Source organism: Fistularia commersonii, chromosome 10 (genome assembly GCF_037954325.1).
Source record: "Fistularia commersonii isolate RoL2024-O1a breed Wild chromosome 10, RoL_Fcom_v1.0, whole genome shotgun sequence".
In the NCBI taxonomy this organism is placed as follows: Eukaryota; Metazoa; Chordata; class Actinopteri; order Syngnathiformes; family Fistulariidae; genus Fistularia; species Fistularia commersonii.
Window position 1 is genome coordinate 8416402 of NC_141293.1, and position 20697 is coordinate 8437098.

At 37.8% G+C, this 20697-nt stretch overlaps 1 protein-coding gene across 1 annotated transcript in view; it reads left to right on the forward strand.

Annotated features, from left to right (window-relative positions):
• Nucleotides 1-12436: 12436 nt before the first annotated feature.
• Nucleotides 12437-20697, forward strand: part of LOC147230276 (lamin-A-like) — a 36838-nt gene continuing 28577 nt past the window's right edge. The window contains 2 exon segments of the mRNA XM_086153573.1: nt 12437-12620; nt 14245-14627. Coding sequence (XP_086009699.1) covers nt 14293-14627 — 335 coding nt within the window. The 5' untranslated portion in view covers nt 12437-12620; nt 14245-14292.

Genomic DNA, 20697 nt, shown 5'->3' on the forward strand with positions numbered 1-20697 from the left:
TATTCATATTTTTGTCGGTACTTTTACTCTATTGGTTAATTAACTAGAAAGACAGTCTTGAGTTCAAGAATATAAGAATATAAATCTGACACTTCACCACAAAATTTAAAGAGCCAACCACTAGAAGTAGCACTAACAACACCAACAACAGTAATAATCATACAAATGATAAACCAGCATGTATTACTCTTAGTTAATTACATTGTTTTAGATCTTTGGTTAATTTGTTCTTGATTTTGTAATTATTTGCAAGTTTTAGCTTTTTCATCTTGATTAATAGGTCATTTTCTTCTTATAGGTAGTTGATTGGTAATTTCAGGTGTCTGTTTTATACACTTTCTGTTGTTTAGTGCGTTTCTTGACAGATTTAATGGGATTTCACATTCATCTCTCTGCAATGTAGGCTTCATTAATCGTTGCGCATTTTTTCGCAATTGCCTGCCGAACTTCATATCATTTTTCTTGTTGTTCCTTGTATTACTTGTATTATTGATGTGTTGCCCGTACACTTATGGCATTTATGTGAGAGATAATAACATATCAATTATCATGTTAAAAAATAACATTAATCATTTGTCGGATGGAAATCGCTCAAACAACTTCACATTAACTAGCTTGGCGCTAGTTAATGATGACTGCCATGAATTTGGCATCTGACAATCTGAGAATTTTTTTTTAAAAACATAATAAAAAGAAGCAGTTTCCAAGGACCAGGATCAATTCTCTTTGTTAAAAAGGCAACAAAACAAATATGCTGCTGAACACGAACAAAATCCAGAGTAAATAAGCTAATTTTTTTACAGTTCAGCTCAAATCAATGATATCACGTTGGAGTCGACCCTATTAGGCGTTTCCATGAAGGGGATTTTTTAAGTAAGCAGTTCGACCCACATGAACATTAGACCACTGTTTTGTCTTGTCTAGGTGAGACACTAATACCTTTCTCTTAAAAAGCAGCCTGTTAATCATTTCTAATCAATCTCTTAGTGATGTTTATTGGCCGTGATGTTATTGTGACTGGTCGGTCTGAGCCACAGCATCTCAGCATCTGTTGGATCGGCTGCAGATGCTTTACAGACGTTCATCCTGCGATTGTCTGTGGATGAAATCAAATGGCTCCCATAACCTTGCGACCGTGCATCCTTTTCACTGTTCGGCCAAAGAAAACGGTCCAGTCAGCCCTACTTTAGGTGCTAATCAGGCACTTTTAGAGCCTCGCTTTCTTTTTCACTTTAATTTGTATAATTTGCTTTATAGAGGAATTTTGAAGTCTTGATCAGACCATTGTTGTATTTAAGAGGTCTTCACTAAAAATATAGTCCATCGTCATTTCCATTGTTACCGAGTTGCTGCGTCTGTTTTCAATTAAAAAAAAAACAAAAAAAAACGAGGTCAAATGAGAGGTCAAATGAGAGGTCATCTAACATAAATCAACCAGTGGATCAGAACAAAAGCCCCAGGTTTGAGATCAAAACAGACAAATTGATGCTTCTTTTGTTGTTCTTGAGGCATCAACGAAGGCCTTACAAAGCATATATAAATAATGGTTTGGAATTGAAGTTAAAATAGAGAATCTACCATTGAAAAAATATGAAAACTTGAGAAAAGATGTTTTGTAACAAAAGTAACAGTCAATAGTAATGGAATAAAGCTTTATAAAAGATTAATTCAGTGACCATTAGCTATTGCTTGACAGTCTGCAGATATTATAGAATCACCAACACGCGCATGCACACACACATGCACTACACACACACACAAACAGCTGGTCCTCTCACAACAAACACAACTGGGAGAGCTGGTATCAGCTGGGAATATGAGTCAGGTAGAATGACTTCATTGCTTTTTGCGGGTATTAGGTCATCCCCCAGCCCCCCATCCCTCTTTCCACCCGCTAACTCTAATCACATTGATGCTGTAGTGACACGCCTAGTGATGAGTAAGACCAACCTCACCACTTACTTCCCGTATGGTGACCTCACACTCGTCGCATTGAGCCTCGACCTCTAAGCTCCGCACTGTCTTCTTGACATCCATTCCAGCTCTTCGGGATAATGATATATGGCTTCTACTGTAAATAAGGAACATTACATTTTCTAATCTGCAAATTAACTTGTGGGATGAGTATCAAGCTGTAAAACTGCCAGTCAGTTTGGGACAAAGGCGTTCTAAGAATGAAACATCTCTAAATTTCACTTCATGCAGCTTCTTTGCACTTCGAGATTCTTGGAATTTACTCAAAATCAATTCAATTCAACTTCAGGGAGTTATAATTCGGGATTAAGAATTACAAAATACTCAACTCAAAAATAAAATGAATTATTTTTTCTTGTTCCTGTACACTCTTAACCTTTGATTCTTTTGAGTCATTTGAGTCCTTTGACCTTTGACTAAAACTTGAAGCCAAAAACATTATTGCCCTTGAATCTTTTCCAAATTTTTGTGTATTGTTTTTAATTTTTATCAGTCTAAGCCGTTAGTATGTTGATTTGTTGTCTTGTCCCATGTAACACGCAACATATATATTCAGCTGAAAAAAAAAATCACTTTAACTGCTAGTTTTCATAAACAGCTAAATAGCAAAAAATTTCCAAATCCACTGATTGCATTTAAAAATGCAAATATGTTACATACAGAGCTATTAAAATCCAATCTCATTATTATCATTATTATTATAATTATTATTATTATTAGTAGTAGTAGTAGTAATAGTATTGTTTCATTGTTTCACTTCTTACAGTGGCTTGCAATTACTTTAAAATTTCATAATTTCATATGAGGAATGTCACTTAAAAGAAACATGTACCTAAATCAGTAAAAGTATCATTTTTTAATTTATCAGAAAGAGTTTAGAGAAAAAAAAAAATCATTTGAAAATATTGGAATGAGTTTTCAATCATTAAAGCTACAAGTAAAGTCAATGAAATTAAAAAAAAGTGATACTTTGACTCTTGGTATCCTCCAGAATTATGGACTATTTTGCATCATGGCTGAACAACTCTAAAATGTGGGGATACATGATCTCTTCGATGTATGTCGGATGTACTTGGGATATTTCGGAAGAAAACATGAACCACAAAAATTAATCAATACTTTAGATTTATATTTCTCACAATATTTAATATGCGTTTGCTTTTATTAAGTGAGTAAGTGATATGATGAGATGCCTTGAAAGTTTCAACCTTGAAGTCTTGACTAATTACCACATGGATTTATGATTATACAGTGTATATATGAAACAGAAAAATCAGAAAAATGTACGTAAAAATCTGTAAAAGCATATCATGAGTATTGACAAGAAAATTAACAAGACCCCCCTTAGAAGCCATGCTCATTCAGGTCTGTAAAATACATTTTTAACAATTATGCCAATGTATAAAAATGAGAATTTATATAACTAATGTAAAACATGACTCTAACCGTACTTGTAACCATAAGTCATTTTCAGAGAAATAATACAGTGATAAAAAAAAGGGCAACTGAAAGGGCCACATTATTGGACAACTATTACACAATTGTTTGATTAAAGAAAAGACTGTAATGTAATTTCTTTGCTTAGAACACCTATATGTTGCAGAATTATGTAATCTAATTACAGTTGTGTCTCCAAGACAACAGATGAAAATGCCAGAGAAAGCACCCAACTGAATATTTGGGCGATCATGATGTGTTTAAGTGACTCTTCATCCTGTTAAATCATGTATCAGTACCATGAATGTAAACAAACATTTACAGCTTGGTATCATGCAAAATTAACTCTCAGCTGTTACGTAATGATACACAGGAGGGGTGGGGGGACTTGGGGGTTCTCCATATGAGGCCCGGGCTGACATACAGGGCCAGTAGGAAGTAGGATGGGGGACAAATGATTAAGGAAGGATTAGAGGGATTGTTGCCATTTCGATGTAAATGTACTGGATAAGATACAAACAGGTGCCAAATTAACAGATGATCAGTAAGGGATTAGGACTAGCAAAGTCCTAACTAGCAAAAGTAACTAAAATATCATATATTATATAATATATGACACAGATATTAATATGACTAAAACAAAAGTAAAAAAAAAAAATCTACATAGCGTAGAAACAACTGTTTCATAATTAGTGAGAATATACATGTAATTTAGTCGTGTATACGTGTGCCTTTTAAATTTCCCTAAAAATCTGTTTAAAAACCATGAAACATTAGAATCAAGGACAACCTCAATCAATCAAAAGATTAAAAAGGACAAAAAAAAAAAATTGTTAAGATAGATTGCAAGCATCAACAAATGACTCAAAACGAAATTAAATCTGTACCCCCCCCCCCCCCGCCCCCGCAAAAGAAAATTAATTAAAAAAAATCAAACAAACAACAAAACAAACAAAAAACTCCAACCTGCATCAGCTATAAACCCCCAGCTATAAGATTTAAGACCCTGTTTTTTAAAGCGGGGCCTTAAATCTTAAGCTCCCAATAATAAATATGTGAGAAACAATCAATGACAAGCTGCATCAAAAATATTTTAATATGTTTCTTTGTATTTAGTCCGGGATGTAACCGGCGCACCATCTGTAAAGCCTGATAAAGGCAGTACTGCTGCTGGTTGCCTTGAGGCGCAGGTTCCCTGGCAGACCCTTTAATTAAATTATCAATTAATGTGAAATACAGCTCGGGTCAGTATATCTATCATAGTAAAGGTGGGGCCACTGTGAGGCGGGGCCCCCGCGGATCTCCCAAGGAGGGCCCCTGTCGGGAATAACGCCATTCAATCACAACAAATCCCCCAGTGTTCCAACTTGAGATAACAGGTATCTGGATTATTGTGTGAAATTACTTCCTCAGGCAAAAAACAAACAAGAAAGAAGACACGCACACACACACACACACACACACACATAGAGAACTCCCCATCTGTGATGAATGTCTCATGATTTCTGATTCCAACTCCATGGCGTTTTTTATGTTCTTGATTCCTGCAGTTTGAACCTGCCTCCACTGAAAAGCCTTTCTTTGCCAGCAGATAATCTGCAGATGGAGCGCAGCGGAGATTTAATTGTGACCGCTAGGTGGCGCCAGTGAGCCGCCGTGTAATTAGCACACATCGGCGGCCTCATCGGAGGCTCGTCATTGGCTGGTTCGCCCGGGTACCCCGGAAGCGTCTCCGTGGACCGAATCACGTCCGACCCATCTGCAAGACGCGTGGAAAAGCAGGTGAAAGAAGTCTGCGTGGAGGGGAGTCACAGCTCAACCGACTGACGGACGGGAGGTTTCTCCCTTAAATCAAAAAGAAAGAAAAGAGAAAGGAAGATAACAAGGAAAGAAAGAAGCAAAGAAATTCAGGCTGTTCGACCTGACGCTGTTTAACCGCCCCGTGTCTGGGTTCTCTTGGAGTTCAACCTTGAAACACGGATCCTGAGAAAGTGGAGGCAATGAACTCCACGACCTTAATGTCTACGTGGTATTTATTTATTTATTTAGTTATTTTTATTTTAAAATTCAGAGGCTCCGCCGGTTGGTGGCGCTAATATCTTTTTCTGCGGCTGTAAGACTTGAGCTGCAGGAGGCGCCAGAGAAGCACAAAGCTACTGTCACCAACGTGGACAGCAGGGAGTATTAGAAAAATATATCTAAAATTGTGCAAAATAGTTGCCAGAAAAGAAAAATCAGCATTAAAAAAATACATGTCACAGAAAGCGCAGCTTAAATAAACATTTACTAGCAAAAACACCCATTTGTAAGGGTAAATATGTGTAAAAAGTTGCTTAATAGCTTTGAAATCAGCACTGCCAAAATACTTGGGGTAGATGTTTTTATTTCTTCCGAAAAGCATAAACTTGCAGTTCTGAAATGTTTCACGATGTGAAATCCTTTCAAATTAAAACTCATGCGGTGAAGTTAAATATTGTGAAATGTAGAGAAAGAATCAAGTAGCACCAAGCTAAATGTTGTTTGTTTATTTCTTATAATTGATCCACCACGTCCACACCAGTTCGAACTGTCGTTATAAGAAAATATTTCAGTGTGGCTGATTTGCTCATTTATCTAATTTAAATGGTTTGTTTTTAATAGGTTTGGGATTCATGTATCCTGTGTCACGCACACACACACACACACACACACACACACACACACGCACAAGTAATGTAACTAAGTTTAGGTATACAACCAACCAAGGGTAAATGTGTTTTCTGTTCATGTTTGATAAAGCCACTCAATTAATAGAAACAATTACTTGAGGTCCTGTGATTTGAAATTCACGGGAGCTCAAGGTGTAGTGTTTTTAAAAAGTTAAACATTTCAGTTAGGTCTTTAAATAGAAATTTTGCTTCTCACTCAACAGAATGACAAGCAATGTTTGTTTTGGTCGATGTCTGTTACGTTGTTCAATGAGTGCAGAGAGCTGCAAAAACCTCCCGCCAGTTTTGAACTCAGCTCTGATGTCAAACTGTTGAAGAAAATAAGTCTGCACAAGGAGACTTGAAATTCTCACACATTCAACCAGGAAGGGCTTGGCATTTGTACATAATACAAACCCTTAGAATGATACGGTCTGAGATGATATTTCATTTCCATAGTTTTAAAAACAATTTTGTAAAACAAAACAGGAAAGTACTGACTCAACTTTTTGAAGTTTGAAATGTTAGCAGACTGTTGCTCATTTTCCTTGAGATTAGCTGGATTAAAAAAAAAAGTTAACAGTCTGAGAATAAGGCAGTCAAAAGACAATACTACCAGTATTAAATCAATATGGTTAAAGGAATCAGTTTTGTTCTTCCATTTAAGTAGAGCTGGTGTATAAATCAAATATCTAAATACTATGATTCTTAACTTCACCATGGAAACAGTGAAAATCATCCATCCATCCATCTTTTACCACTTATCCTGCACTCAGGGTCGCGGGGGAGGCTGGAGTCTCATACAAAGACAGACAAAATTCACTCATTCATTTGGGCCAATTTTCCCAATTTACCTGCTGCATGTTTTTGGACTGTGGGAGGAAAAAAAACATAGAGAAACCCACACAGGAATGTCCCCTTGTCAGAATTGAACCAAGGTCCTTCATGCTGTGAGGCCAAAGTACTAACTAACCTCTGCGCCGCCCCACAGTGAAAACCATTGTGACTAAACACTACATAGTGTTAACAGTAGCCATTAGTATTATGCACTGTTATACAGATTCTTTGTTGAATATTGTTTTAAGCAGCCTAGGGTTTTTATCATCAATAAAAGTGGGAAAATGGAGAGTAGAACTCCCTTTTAATTGATAGCGATATGAAATGCAGTTGTAAGTGGATATACCACTCAAGTATTCATGGGAACACGGTGGTGAAGGAGTGCTGGTCTGTGTGCTATGTAGTTTCGTGCTGTAAACATTACTTCCTAGTTATGCACACGGATAATGTTTGGTCATCTTATCTGCTCTGCCCTTCCCTGGAAAGGAGACCAAATTATCTGATGCTATATTGTTGGTTGCAGTAATTCTTTTTTGTACTTTATTGCTGGTAGATTGCACACTACTACAGACCAAAGGATTGTTGTGAATTTGTTGAAGGATTTTAACAATGTCATAGAATGTACAATCTTTACACCATTATCTCGTATATTTAGACAGAGATCTGTGTTAGGAACCTTTTTTTTTTATTATTGACGTGTGTGTGAATGCTTTTTTGCTAAATTACTAATATTCTTTTCATTCCTTTGACTGCATCCAAAATGAAGTATTGTTGACAAAGAATTTAATCATGAGAGATTCTCTAAATAATGCACTAAAGAAGAAACTACAAAGAAGTCTGCAATATTTTGATGCAGTTTATGTAACACAATGTAAAGAAAACTTAGTTTTACCAATCAGTTATGAAGGGACCAGCATCAGGACTGATCAAAGATTGTGTGACTTAAGTGACGTGGGACTTTTTAATATTTATCAATTCTGAATGTAAAATGATCCGCATAAGTTTATTTCAAATACCAGTCTGAAACATAAGCTGGTCATATATCAGAAATGACATGTTTCTGCACTTGTTTGTGACGAGTCATGAGGCCACCAGACAAAATGGATTGTAGCCTCTTTCTGTTGCTATTGACATCAGTCTTAAACCACAATTAAAAAAAAATGCATTTGTTGTTTCTGCCTTCCCTATATCCAAAGGGTATGACTCTCTTGTGCTTTTGTGAACAGTTTTAACCCAGCTTTCATTAGAGTGTGTGTGTGTGTGTGTTTGTGTGTGTGTGTGTATTTGTGAATTCCATGCCTCTGGAGGGCAGAGATAACAAAATGACAACTCTGTCTGCCTCAGAGTTATTAACACTGCCAAGGTAAAGATGTGTACTTCCACACAGTTATTGTGCTCCTGATTACAAGGCTGCGGCGGTTTTTCAAATGAAAGTTTAACACCCATGTCTGTGTACATGGAGATTACACTGACTAACTGTTATATCACCATCTAATATGTAGAATAGAGTCTAACCTGTGCAGGGAATGGACTTACAGCACAGGAGGGTAGAAAAAAAAAACATATGAACTCCTCCTAATGTTTGAAACAGGAATGGGTTCCTTTCATCATTTTTTATGGCTTTAACAAAATTATTAGTTTTTCCCTCTTGCTGAAATTCCTTTGCCTTTCCATAGGAGCCAGTCAATAAACCCTGATGGAGAAATAAACCCTCCAGGTTGCACAACTGCCAGGGTTTGTGTGTCTTGCTGCATGCCTGGAATGCAATGCTCTTGACGGGAGAACAAGTCGGGGACAAGAGTAAGGGTGGTGCTTGTCTCAGCAGGTGAGTTGCACGACTGTCAAGTTGGCTGTTTTTTTGGCAGAAGAATGTGATGGTGGCCCTGTTGCAATGGATGAACACAGGTTTTCCCTTTTTATATTCGACTTCCCTAATCATTTAATGATTCTGTATCATTGCTGTGTATGTTGGTTAACTTCATGTTTATATTAGCTAAAGAATCACAAATCAAGTAATTTCACAGCAAGAACATTCACCCACCTTCATTTATTTTTATTTCAAACAACAAAAACTAGATCCAGCACTTCACTGAACTGACCTGTTCGTTTGTGTGAACTAAAATTAATAACACTTCATTCAAAAACCTCAGTTGGTAGAGCAAAAAACACAGTATATATACATACATATGTGTGTGTGTGTGTGTGTGTGTGTGTGTGTGTGTTTATATATATATATATATATATATATATATATATACACACACACACACATACACATTTAAATACTTATTTTCCAACATTGTTTTCAAAAACATTCTTTAGAAATCAGACATGTGATTTTCTGGATTTTTTCTTCATCTGTCTCATAGTTGAAGTGTACCTATGATGAAAATTACAAGCCTCTCTCATCTTTAGAGAACTTGCACAATTGGCGGCTGACTAAATACTTTTTCGCCCCACTATATATAGTGATTGATTCGACCTCAACTGATGTGATTGAGGCTGATGCTGGAAACAGAGTTAAAGGTGAAAAACTTCCAAGACTTTGTCTGTGGCAAAGGTAATAATGATAATCTGATTCAGTAATTGCTGCTCCAGGAACATCATCTTATACAGTTAGGGAAGCTTCCTGTCACACGATGACAGATCTCCAGTCAGCAAAGAGACCATTATACCTGATGTACTGAAAAGCGAAAATGTCACTCCCATAGACTTGTTAGTAAGTCACAGGAAAACACTGCACACTTTGAACTGCATACCAGTCCTCCCCTACTGATCATCTTTTTTGTGGTGTGCGACTCTTGTCTTAAAACAGATCAATTGTTCATGTTCCTGAGGTGATTAAAAAGCTCTTTAGCAGCAACAAACATGGAGGAGATTCATTTGGAGATGCTGGAGGCACTGCACACTGTCAGGCTCTCATTCTGATACACCTCTTCATAGTCGTATGGAGGCAGGGGATAGAGTCTGTGTGCTGGTGGTCCCCCCATTTTCTTAAAAAGTGGGCCTGCGGATGTATTCCCACTATGGTTGGATCACGCTGCTAAGGCCTAAAGGTAAAGTCTTTGCCAGGGTATTGGAAAGGAGTAGAGCTGCTGCTGCTGGTGCTTCATATTGAAATGAGTCAGTTTTGGTGGTTTAGGCTGATAATTAGCCTCCTGGAGGCCTCCTATGTAAAGTTTTGCAGGTATATCCACCTGGTGGACTTGGTGGTTGACCCGCAACGTGCTGGAGGGATTATCTCCCCTATCTGGCCTTGAAAAAACCTTCACAATGTCCTACAGTAAGCATTCAATATTAAGAGACAAATTGGACTGCCCTCTACGTGAGGGCAGCACTTTCTTATTCATCAAATCTGTTTTCAGCACTATATGATTTGTAATATAAATTTTAAAATCATATTCTCAAGCATTCAGTTTTTGTGAATAAATTACCTATTTTAGGTCATATCTGCAAACTTTATCAGTTCAATCCTGAGTCATACATTCCTCAACCCCACTTTCCCATTGTGGACACATTGTGGTGTTTAACAATGTTGTCTTAAGGAAAAGTCAAGTATGTGTTTTTGCTCGTTTCATCCTGTTTCTGCATTACAAGCTGGCCTCATTATTTTTTTTTTTTTAATAAATACACAGCGGCTGTGCAAGAATAATTTAGTAAATGTTAATATTCGACAAATTTCAGTATTAAGTTAAAAATGAGAGCTTCAATGTGGACTACATAATTTAAATTGTTTCATTGACTTGATTAGTGTTATTGTTTTTTGACGTTTCTCAAACATTGATAGTTGCCTCTTTTTTTCCTTATTTCTCTGTGATCATGATCATTCAAAACAAACAAAAAAAAAAAAATGGTTAGCAACACAGTTGTAGCCAAGCCTGCTGGAATTTCTGGTTTACTTTACCGGCAGGGCTTAATGTATTTTCCATGGAATCACAAGAGTTAAAAAAAAAAAAGAAAAGGGCGGGGGAGGGGAAATGAACAAGAAGGCAGATTTTAAAGGAGACGTGTGAGGAGACTATTCTCTGGCCAGGGTATTCCCTGAGCCGTGGGCCTGCCTCATGCCCAAATACAGGAGTCTCGCCTTGTATTTTACCAGGAATACACCACACACTACCATGGAGAGGATAAACACACACAGTAAATGTCACTTTCCTCTATAACTAAATGTGATTGGCCCTGTGATCTAACTAACTCCACCCCAGAACATTAAATATAAGACCTGATTCAACTTTATTTGGAGATTTTTTTACGTTTAGGAGTTTGAAGATGATTCTTGGGAATTGTTTCATTCTCAACGGGGAATGTAATTGTAAAAGACTTGTGGATTTATTTCTAACTGGATTTACTGCAAGACCCTGTCGGCAGGCTGTCTCTCAACCCCAGATGACCCAGTATGAGAAACACCGGTATGAAATGATGAGATCTCTATTAAGTTCTGCCTTTATTTTATACAATGTTTTTTTTTTTTTTTCTCCTTTCAGTGCTCCCTTCGGTCTTGCTCCTTCTGTAAGCACATTTATGTCCTAAGATACAGCAGAAATTTAAAATATGGCTTTCCAATGTATTACAGCAGCTGATTTAGGTTTGGAAAATCACTTCAGATACACCACAGATCTGCTGGATATTTTCATATATATCACATGATTATTTTATGGAATTTCACTTTGATTAGAAATGTGAAAGACACCTGCCTATTTTAGACAGCTCAACTTAAAATGTTTATGCTTCATTTATTCATTCAACTAATTTAATTCATTCATTTTTAAACAGAGGATTTCTTTAAGAGGCGGCGTGGCGCAAGAGGTATAGCAATCAGTCCTGGAACCGAACATTCCTGGTTTGATTCCCAGCTTCTCCGATCGTGTCGAAGTGTTGTTGAGCAAGACACTTAACCCCGAACTGCTCGGGGGTTGCCTACCGCTCATGGTTCATCCATGGTGGGTTAATCGCACGGAATGAATTTCCCCACGGGGATTAATAAAGAATAAATTATTATTATTCGTGCAAAAAAAATTGTAATTTTTCTCAGTGATCTCCTAGGCACTTCCTTGCAAATTTTTTAAGTTCACAAATTAGTACAAAAAAGTACTAAAATGGCCTTGCCTTTTTGGATACTTACCAAAAAAAAATTAATATCCTGTAGCTATACCATCCAACTTTTATTTTTCACTGTCTGGAAAGGAGCTGGCTGAATCCTGCAGCAGAGTGTGGTAGGATAAAATCTGCACATTGACACACTTTCACCCACCTGGGGAGCCGCTTGGTATCATCAGTGTCACTGTGTTTTATTGACAGAATGCTTGCACTTGCTGCTAAGGGCAGTCTCTCTGAGTGAGAGGAAGCGAGAGGGTCAATACAGTGAGAGATAAAGCTCAGCAGCTGCTTTGAACGAGCACACACACACATACACACACTGTCTGGCCTAAACTCCTCCTTGCTGCCCCTCCTTCTGCCTCTGGTGTTCCCCTCCCACTCTTCAGCAGTAGGTACATGTGGAGAGAGAGTCAACTACGAAAGCAGTTCAGGTCTCAAGCCAAAAGCACAGCAGCCAGACAACAAGGCTACATTATTACGCAAACCCTCGTCTCGACATTCCTCAGGGGTACAACGCAGATCTAGAAAGGTCCCGGTCAGTCTCTTCACTTCTGCAGGCATCAGCTGAGAGCTTTCCACACCACTGAGGTAAGATCCAGAGAACTTGTACATTTTTCAGTGAAGGAAAAGAAAAAAGAGCCAGTTATGTGAACATAATATAGTCCCTGTGTTGTCTAACTTGTTAAGTCACTCTTGGTAAGAGTTATTTATTTTTATTCTGGCAGAGAGGGCTGGAATAACTTTCGCAGCTCAGTTTAATGGCCACAGTTGAAAAGTGTAACCTCATGAAGTAGCTGATAATGCTTGATATATTTCGGGGAGCTTAAGTGAACATTGAATTTATTTAAAGGTAGTGGAAAGAGCACTCATGACTCTGCTTGTGTGGGTGTGTGCCCTACCCACCCACATTGGTGTGCATGTCCTTAAGTGCTCCTCTGGTAGACTGGGGTTGGGATAGATGGCAAATTTTGGTGTGTCCACCCACTGCTGGACCAGTTGTAAAGGGGTTTCCCGCCATTTAATTTGGAAATGCTGTTAGTTTGAGAGAGTGTGGCAGCTTATCTTGTAGCAGAACTTAGTCTATCTGCTACAAAGTCTTCATGAAAGCACTGATACTTTTTAATATCATGAAAGACCGTTTCCCTAATTATTGGACACTGCGTGTGTCATGTAGTACTTTGCTGCTTTTAAAATACCTTTCAAATTTCAATCTTCACTGGCGTCTAATATTACACATTCATGGGTTTACCTTTCAGAAAAAAAAGGCAGGTGCAGAGGGAATGGACTGTATTGCTGAATTAATTTTTTTTTGTATTTTTAAATCACACATTGGGCATTTTCCTTGCCAATGTACGTTATGTGAAGAGGGAAACCCGTTGTCATGATTTATTCAGATATAAACTCATATTATTATATTTTTTCATGAATATGGTAGCTAGTAACCGCACTTTCTCATTCATTTCACTCTTGAAAACCACCAGAAATTGAATGCATGTCCTTATCAGAACATCTTCCATCATTTATTTATATTATGACTCAACACACTGGCATTATGGCTAACAGAGTGAGCGAGCAACACTAGCACTGCACCACAAAGAACAGTTATATAAAAAGTCTTTATCTCTTGTGTGTGTGTTTTTTTTTTTGTTTTTTTTTTAATTGAAATAGCAAATCAACTTTTGGTTGTAGCGCCATGAATTAGTGTAAGTAGTGATGCAGTGCTTATTTTCCTAAAGCATTTGTGGTACATGTTTGCACAAGGAGTTCTACAGAGTGGTTGAACTCCTCCTGCAACAATTTCAAAGAAGCCTGAGGAAAGGAGAGCAAGGCTTGTTACCGTAGTATTCGACTGTCGGGAAATACCCTTGTAAATGAAGGCCTTTAATGCTGAAAGCATTAAATGGAAAACAAAGCTACCTATTTAATATTGGACTACAACATAATGAAGAAGATATTCACATAACATAATCAAGAACCCGAACTATGTATTTAAAAGAGATTTGCCAACTGCAAATGCACTTGAGGATAGTTCATAGATATGACTCCCTGCCATGCGAAGTAGCATGTAGTATGATAGCAAGTTTCCCAGACTGGCATGGAAAATATCTGCAGTGTAAACTCCAGGAAGTTCCTTTTAGTCCAACATTTGCCGTTTATTTGGAAAGCGTCCAGAAACCGACATTATCTGCAACTCATTGTTCTCCTTCCACAGCTTGTGACTCATCGCCCGCTCTGTACCTCTCCCCGAGCCATTATTACCATGGAAACACCGAGCCAGAAGCGAAGCAGCCGTGGTGCCGTGTCCCCCGCCCGCATCACCCGGCTGCAGGAGAAGGAGGACCTGTGCAACCTCAATGACCGCCTGGCTGTGTACATCGACAAGGTGCGCTCGCTGGAGGCAGAGAATGCTGGTCTGCGGCTGCGCATTACAGAGTCTGAGTCCTTGGTCTCCAGAGACCTCAGTGGCATGAAGGCGGCCTATGAAAATGAGCTGGCCGACGCCCGAAAAACACTGGATCAAGTGGCCAAGGAGCGAGCACGCCTGCAGCTGGAGTTGGGCAAAATCAGGGAGGAGCACAAGGACCTGAAAGCCAGGTAGGGCAAGAATGTGGTTAAATGGGAGGGACTGTCTTACAACATTGACATGACTCAGTGGATGTGTCTCCATACTTTTCATATTAACCATGAAATTTCAAGTGAGATGAATTTTTGTAAAAAAGTGTTTGTGTTTTTTTTTTGGTTAACAACAGCGCCATAAAATACAAAAACACGCTGAAAGAAACTAAAGTAAAACAAGTAGACAACATAAAAATCACTGCCAAATTAAGAAACAAACTGAATTAAGAGCACTGCAAAGAGAGTAATATGCTCCAAGAATAGATGGAATAGAGTCCTTGAGATTTCACTTTTCAGTATTATAACCAGATGAATTTCACCATTTAGGAAATAGTACAACAAAACATGTAGACTTAACCATTTAAAGGATTTGTTTATTCTTCTAAGAATGCCTTGATGCAAGCGGTGTACAATTACGTTTATATTGAGCTGTCCGTTCCTGCAGTGATCATATCATATTCATCTTCCTCTCAAGTGGTTTGTTTGTTTTATGCCTTCATGCATTACTGTATGTCAGATGTTTTACCATTAACATGCTCCAAAAATGGTTGAAAATAATTTACAGTACATGTCTGTGCACACACATGGTGCAACACCTTAATTTTAGCTGGAATGTTGAGTGTGGCTATACTCTCCGTTACTACAGCCGATGTTAGTCACAACTTTGTGTGTTACACATCAGTTGGCATGTGCAGCTACGTTACTTGAACCTTTAGAGGATACTACAAATGACACATCTACAGCAAAATGATTCTGCCTTCCACTGTTTTGAAAGGTGGAGTCATTCAGTGACAAAAATTCAATCTGGGTCCAGTCATAAACTCAACTCTTTTTTTATTTAATTAATTTATTTATTTATTCATTATTTTTATGTATTTTTCTTGGTACTCCCGCTTTATGTTATTTGAAGAGCCACCAGACCACAAGCTCTGCAAATATTCATGTATGCCTGACTATGTTGAAATGTTAATGTTGAAACACTTTAAGCTATTAATTGCCCTCTTGAATTGTATTTGCTAATTTGGTTAAAATCTGGTAATTATTCTCAAAGCTTTTGTTTCCTTATTCACAATTTTTCTAAACTATCGTATGCATTAAAAAAAAAACATGAAAATACCAGCAAATCTAAACTTAAAAATGAATGAAGTCAGATTTTATTTATATAACGCCAAATCACGACACTGCCTCATGACACTACATGTAGAGCAGGTCTCGACTTCACTCTTTAAAATGAACAAAAACCCAACACTCTCCCATGAGCAAGCACTTGGCATCAGTGGCGAGGAAAGTCTGCCGTTTACCGGGCAGAAACCTTGGACAGATCCAAGCTCAATGTGGGCGGCCTTCTGTCTCAATCGCTCGGGGTTAAAAGAGAGGGAGAAAGAGAAGACAGAAATAGAGAGAGAATGTGTGATAGAGGCAGGGAGTATGAGGATTTGGAGGACAGGCGCAAAATTAATTTATTACTAGCAATGCCGGTGGTATAGTAATTGCTGAAATGATACAATAATGGCTTAGTATTCATTATAATAAAAAATTAAATTAAAAAAAAAAAAACGGTAAATGCCTGGCAAGACTGCTACAGAAGATCAAGCCATGTCTCATGGGATTCTGCAAAATGAGAGTCCAAGGATTCAAAGATATGAAATAACATGTCATGGAAAAGTCAGCGAGGTTTCATTTCGAATGTAAAGAAGAAAATTGAAAGGATATAAAGATAAGTGAGGCTAATTCAGACTGAAGGAATCAAAAAGTTGTTGATTACTTGATGCTATTAGATTTTCTTAAGAAATGTGAAAGCCGATTTTTCTTTGAGGCGTGCAATTCTCCGTACAGAGGCTGATATTGTGACAATGAAAAAACAGACTTTCAAATACGTTTATAGACCTTTTGTTTTTGACGTTTCTCATTCCTTTATCCATGAATAAAGTGGTGTGTTACTAGTTTCTCATATTACTCTCTGTGTGGCATTGTCTCCACATTTAGCCTGATTTTTTTTTTCCATCATGACTGGATGCTGAAACTCCCTGAATTAGTATTTTACATTTAGAAATGAATGAATCAGAAATAAACAGAAAGGAACTCTATTTGATTGAATATAGAAGGGCAGAAATGGAAATTTTCTTTACTCATCTCAGTTCTGCTGTAACTAAAGATAAAATGTGTCCACTTGATCTTTGGTTCTGCAGTAGTGCATTAGAGAAAATTTTGATTTTAGTTATTTACAATGAGAAAATGAAATACAAGTCACCAGAAGCCTCAACAAAACTGTGATCAGCCAGAAGGTAATAAATGACCTCTAATTCCAGATTGCATAACAAACAGTTAAGCTTGTAAATGACCTTATCTCTCCTGGTCTTGGGAAATTATTCAATATTTTTTATTTATTTTTTTTTTTTTTGGGGTGTGTCACCAGCACTCAATGATTTTTAGTAAAACATTGATCTCAGACATGATTTTATACTCGTACTGAATGAATGGAAGCCTCAAGTTGGTATTTTGTATTAAGAGATGTTGCACAGGTTGTTTAAGTTAAGGAAAGTAAAGCAGTTCCTTTGAAAGTGAATGAATAAGTGGAAGAAAGCAAAGGGATGTTTTGAATCTCAAGCAGAATGAAAATAGATGAGTTTGGGATTGAGGAGCTCTAAGTTTAGTGCTGTTGTGCTGCCTGAGGAAGACATGGCTGGTTCTGAAATTAAAGGCCAGAAAGTAAAAATAAACCAAATGAATTCAGCATTTTTTTGCCCGAGTCCTGTCCGTTTATGGAAGAATTACTAATTACTATTTTGTATTTGTTTAAGTCAACTTCCTCAAGTTGATTTCTCTTCAAGAGATGGTAAAACCCTACGAAGACATTGAAAAATACCTGTGAAAAACACATATTGTTGCAAATGATTGAATATACATGAGATAATACATGGAAAAAGATTTCAGAATTAAAGAAGTTTCAAGAAACTTAGTAGAAATTAAACAACCAATTTGAAAACCATTGTTAACTTGCAATAGGAAATAAACAAGAAAAATAACAAGTTTACGCTGAGTTAGTCATTCGCTTCCTGTACAAGATCAGGAAAACTGCTAAAGATGGAATAATATCTTGAAGGGATATGGGATCAGTTAAAATTATTGGCCCATTTCTCTATATTCTGTTTTGTTTTTTTGTTTCTTTTGTGAGGGCCTCATCTTTTGAATGAAGGATAAAGAATTACAGTTTTTCTTTTTTTTGTTCCTGACTTAGTTTATTGACATATTGCAATAGAAAGAAAGGAATAAGTCTACATTTGGGAGGTGTGTGCACGAATTCACTCTGAATACACCTGGAGGCAGTATGTTTACTGTATTTGCCTTACTGTATTCTCTTCCCGAAGCTGTCATCTTATTTGAAGGGCGCCGTTCTCAAAAGACAGAAAAGCGAGTGGGTGTATCTTGGCTCAGCATGCAGACAGATTGATCCAAATGTTTCCTGCAGCAGTGTTTTCTCACTTATAGTGGTTGCAGTTTATTAATCTATTGTTTGCAAATGTGCTGCTACCAAGTAAAAGCTAATGTTAGACCAGTCGCTTTGGAGAGAATAAGACTGCCGTCACATCTCTCTCATTTTACTGCATGCGAGTAACGATGGCTACCAAGCAATATAGTTTTTCCACAAAAACAAATCTTTTGACGCATGTGTGGCAAAAAGAATCATACGATCAATCCAGCCTTGGCTGGCTCTGTCTGCCTTACATGAGCCAATGTGTTTGGTGTTAGGTTGCCATGGTTCCGGGAAGTCTTGGCAGGGCCCTGTGACGGGGTGGTGACTCAGAGTTTTTTTTTCATGGCCTCTGGAATGGGCTGACTGTGGAGTTTGTCCTGGAACTGGAAGTCAGATTTATAAATACCCCCTGACTGAAGGCTTTGACTTGGCAGAGCGTCACAAAGAAAAGACATTTCAATGTTCAGTGCATCAGATTTCAGTATGTGACGTATCTGGTTATTTCTCCTTTGTGCGATTGAACGCGGGGAAACAGTTGGAGCCGTTAATGAATGGACACACCTGTTTAGCTGAAGGGCCCGACACATGTTTTGTGTAATTTCACACATACATGGTTTTGTATGTTGAGCTGCAGCAAGGACCGCATGGTCTCTGTCCTCCAGTATGACCGAAAGTTGTCGGACTATCCTGCCAGATATCAAAATGATAGAAAAGGCACATAGCAGGTGGAATTGCTAATTTTCTTTTTTTTTCTTTTTTCTTTTCTTTTTTTATGGATTAAGGTTAAAGCCAGCTTAACATCAGTTAGATGTTTAAACCTAAAATTGGGGAAACATTTTATCAAACTAATGAAAGTACTCATTTTTTTTTAAAATATCAGGAAGTTTATTCAACCCTAAATATCTGCAAGTGTTCCAAAAATTCATTACTTGCCAGCGCAAAAGTGCCTGAGCTGCCCCACATGTTTGAGGCTTTGTTTAGCCGGCGTTCCCCAGCGCCGATGTCCTGGTGTCTCGCGCCCGGACGGACCTCCAGCTACATCGCTCGCTGTGGGAAAATGAGCCTTTGTGGAACAGCAGACTAGTCGGTTTCACAAGCTTTACTTTACTACTCTTAATCTGTCTTCAATGCGCCTCCCAGACAAATAAGCAGGCAGCAGTGTTTATGTTGTGGATGTGACATGAAATCCGGATGTGTATTCCGTCATCAGTTTTTGTGCACTAGACTGGACATGCTGCTTTAACTCAAAAGCAAATGTCCACTTTTGTTAGCTGTCACAAAGTATAAAGCATGGAAGAGACCCTTTTTTAAGTGCAGGTTTGAGAGACTAGCAAATAAAAGCAGAGTCAACATCTGAGCTCTTACCACATATCAGAGGTGCCTACACAAAAGAAGGGATCATTTGTAGATTATACACACACACACACTCAAACCTGTCTGCAAAGGCTGGTTTAGGGTGTGGCACCTATTTGTGTAAGCAATAAATCCTTAAAGGTTTAAATGTTCTGCTGGTAGGATCAGATTGAGAAATTCAGCTCAAAGACTTCACATTCCCCACTTTGAAAACTATAGTCAGTGCGCGTGTGTGTGTGTGTGTGTGTGTGTGTGTGTGTGTGTGTGTGTGTGTGTGTGTGTGTGTGTGTGTCTATCCATATCTCTTTTCAGTTTTGGACTGACAATATAGTTTGCTGATAAATGTTTTAATAGGTTATCATCAATTTTCTTATAATACTGTGATGATGTTGCTGACTAAAGAGTAGACCATCTACACAGAATGACGTCAAAGATGGGAGCTTGATTTGGAAACCATGAATCCTGTTTTGTGAATGATGTTCTATTTTAACTTGAGGGTAATGTTAAACAAGTCTCCAAGTTAGTGCATTATAAATGCCATGCCTTTATTGCATTTTGTAATTGATGAAAGGGGCGATCAAAGTAGCTCCGATTTAGTTTGTTGAGATAAAATCTTCTTGTTGGAAAAACTCTCCCTAAAATGGTCACGAGGAACTCACTCCACTTCTGATGAAGCCTCTATGACGCTCGCTTTTTTTTTTTTTTTTCCTTTCTCTTCTCTAAGCTTCTCTTTAAGGTCTGGCGTGGAAAACTATGATAACTTCATTCCTTTTTTTTAAATGGTGGAGGGCATATTATGTTCATTTCTGGTTGTATTTTTTTTTCCTGCGTTTCCACTGGGGCACTCCTTCAGTTTAAATTGATCCCTCACTGGCCTTTTTAATGCAGCCTCTGTTTATTCTCTCTGAACCAGGCTGTTCATCTTTCAGCCCTTCGAAGTCATAAAACCCAGCCTCCTTTTGATGCTTAGTTTTTGGAGGCCTGCTGAAGGGCAGCTTCCCTTCACTCAGGACCTTGTTATTCTTAAAGTTTAGAGGACTTAAATACAATAAGGGTAAAGAAACATCAAATTGTTATCTGAGCATTCTAAAGCCAGAGAATTTATTGATTCAAATTCATTTTACACAAATGTAGTTGTCAATATTAACATCCAACACTGTAGTTTCACACTCCTTCACATTTCTGTCAAATTTAATCAGAAATTTTTGAAGAAATGTAAAA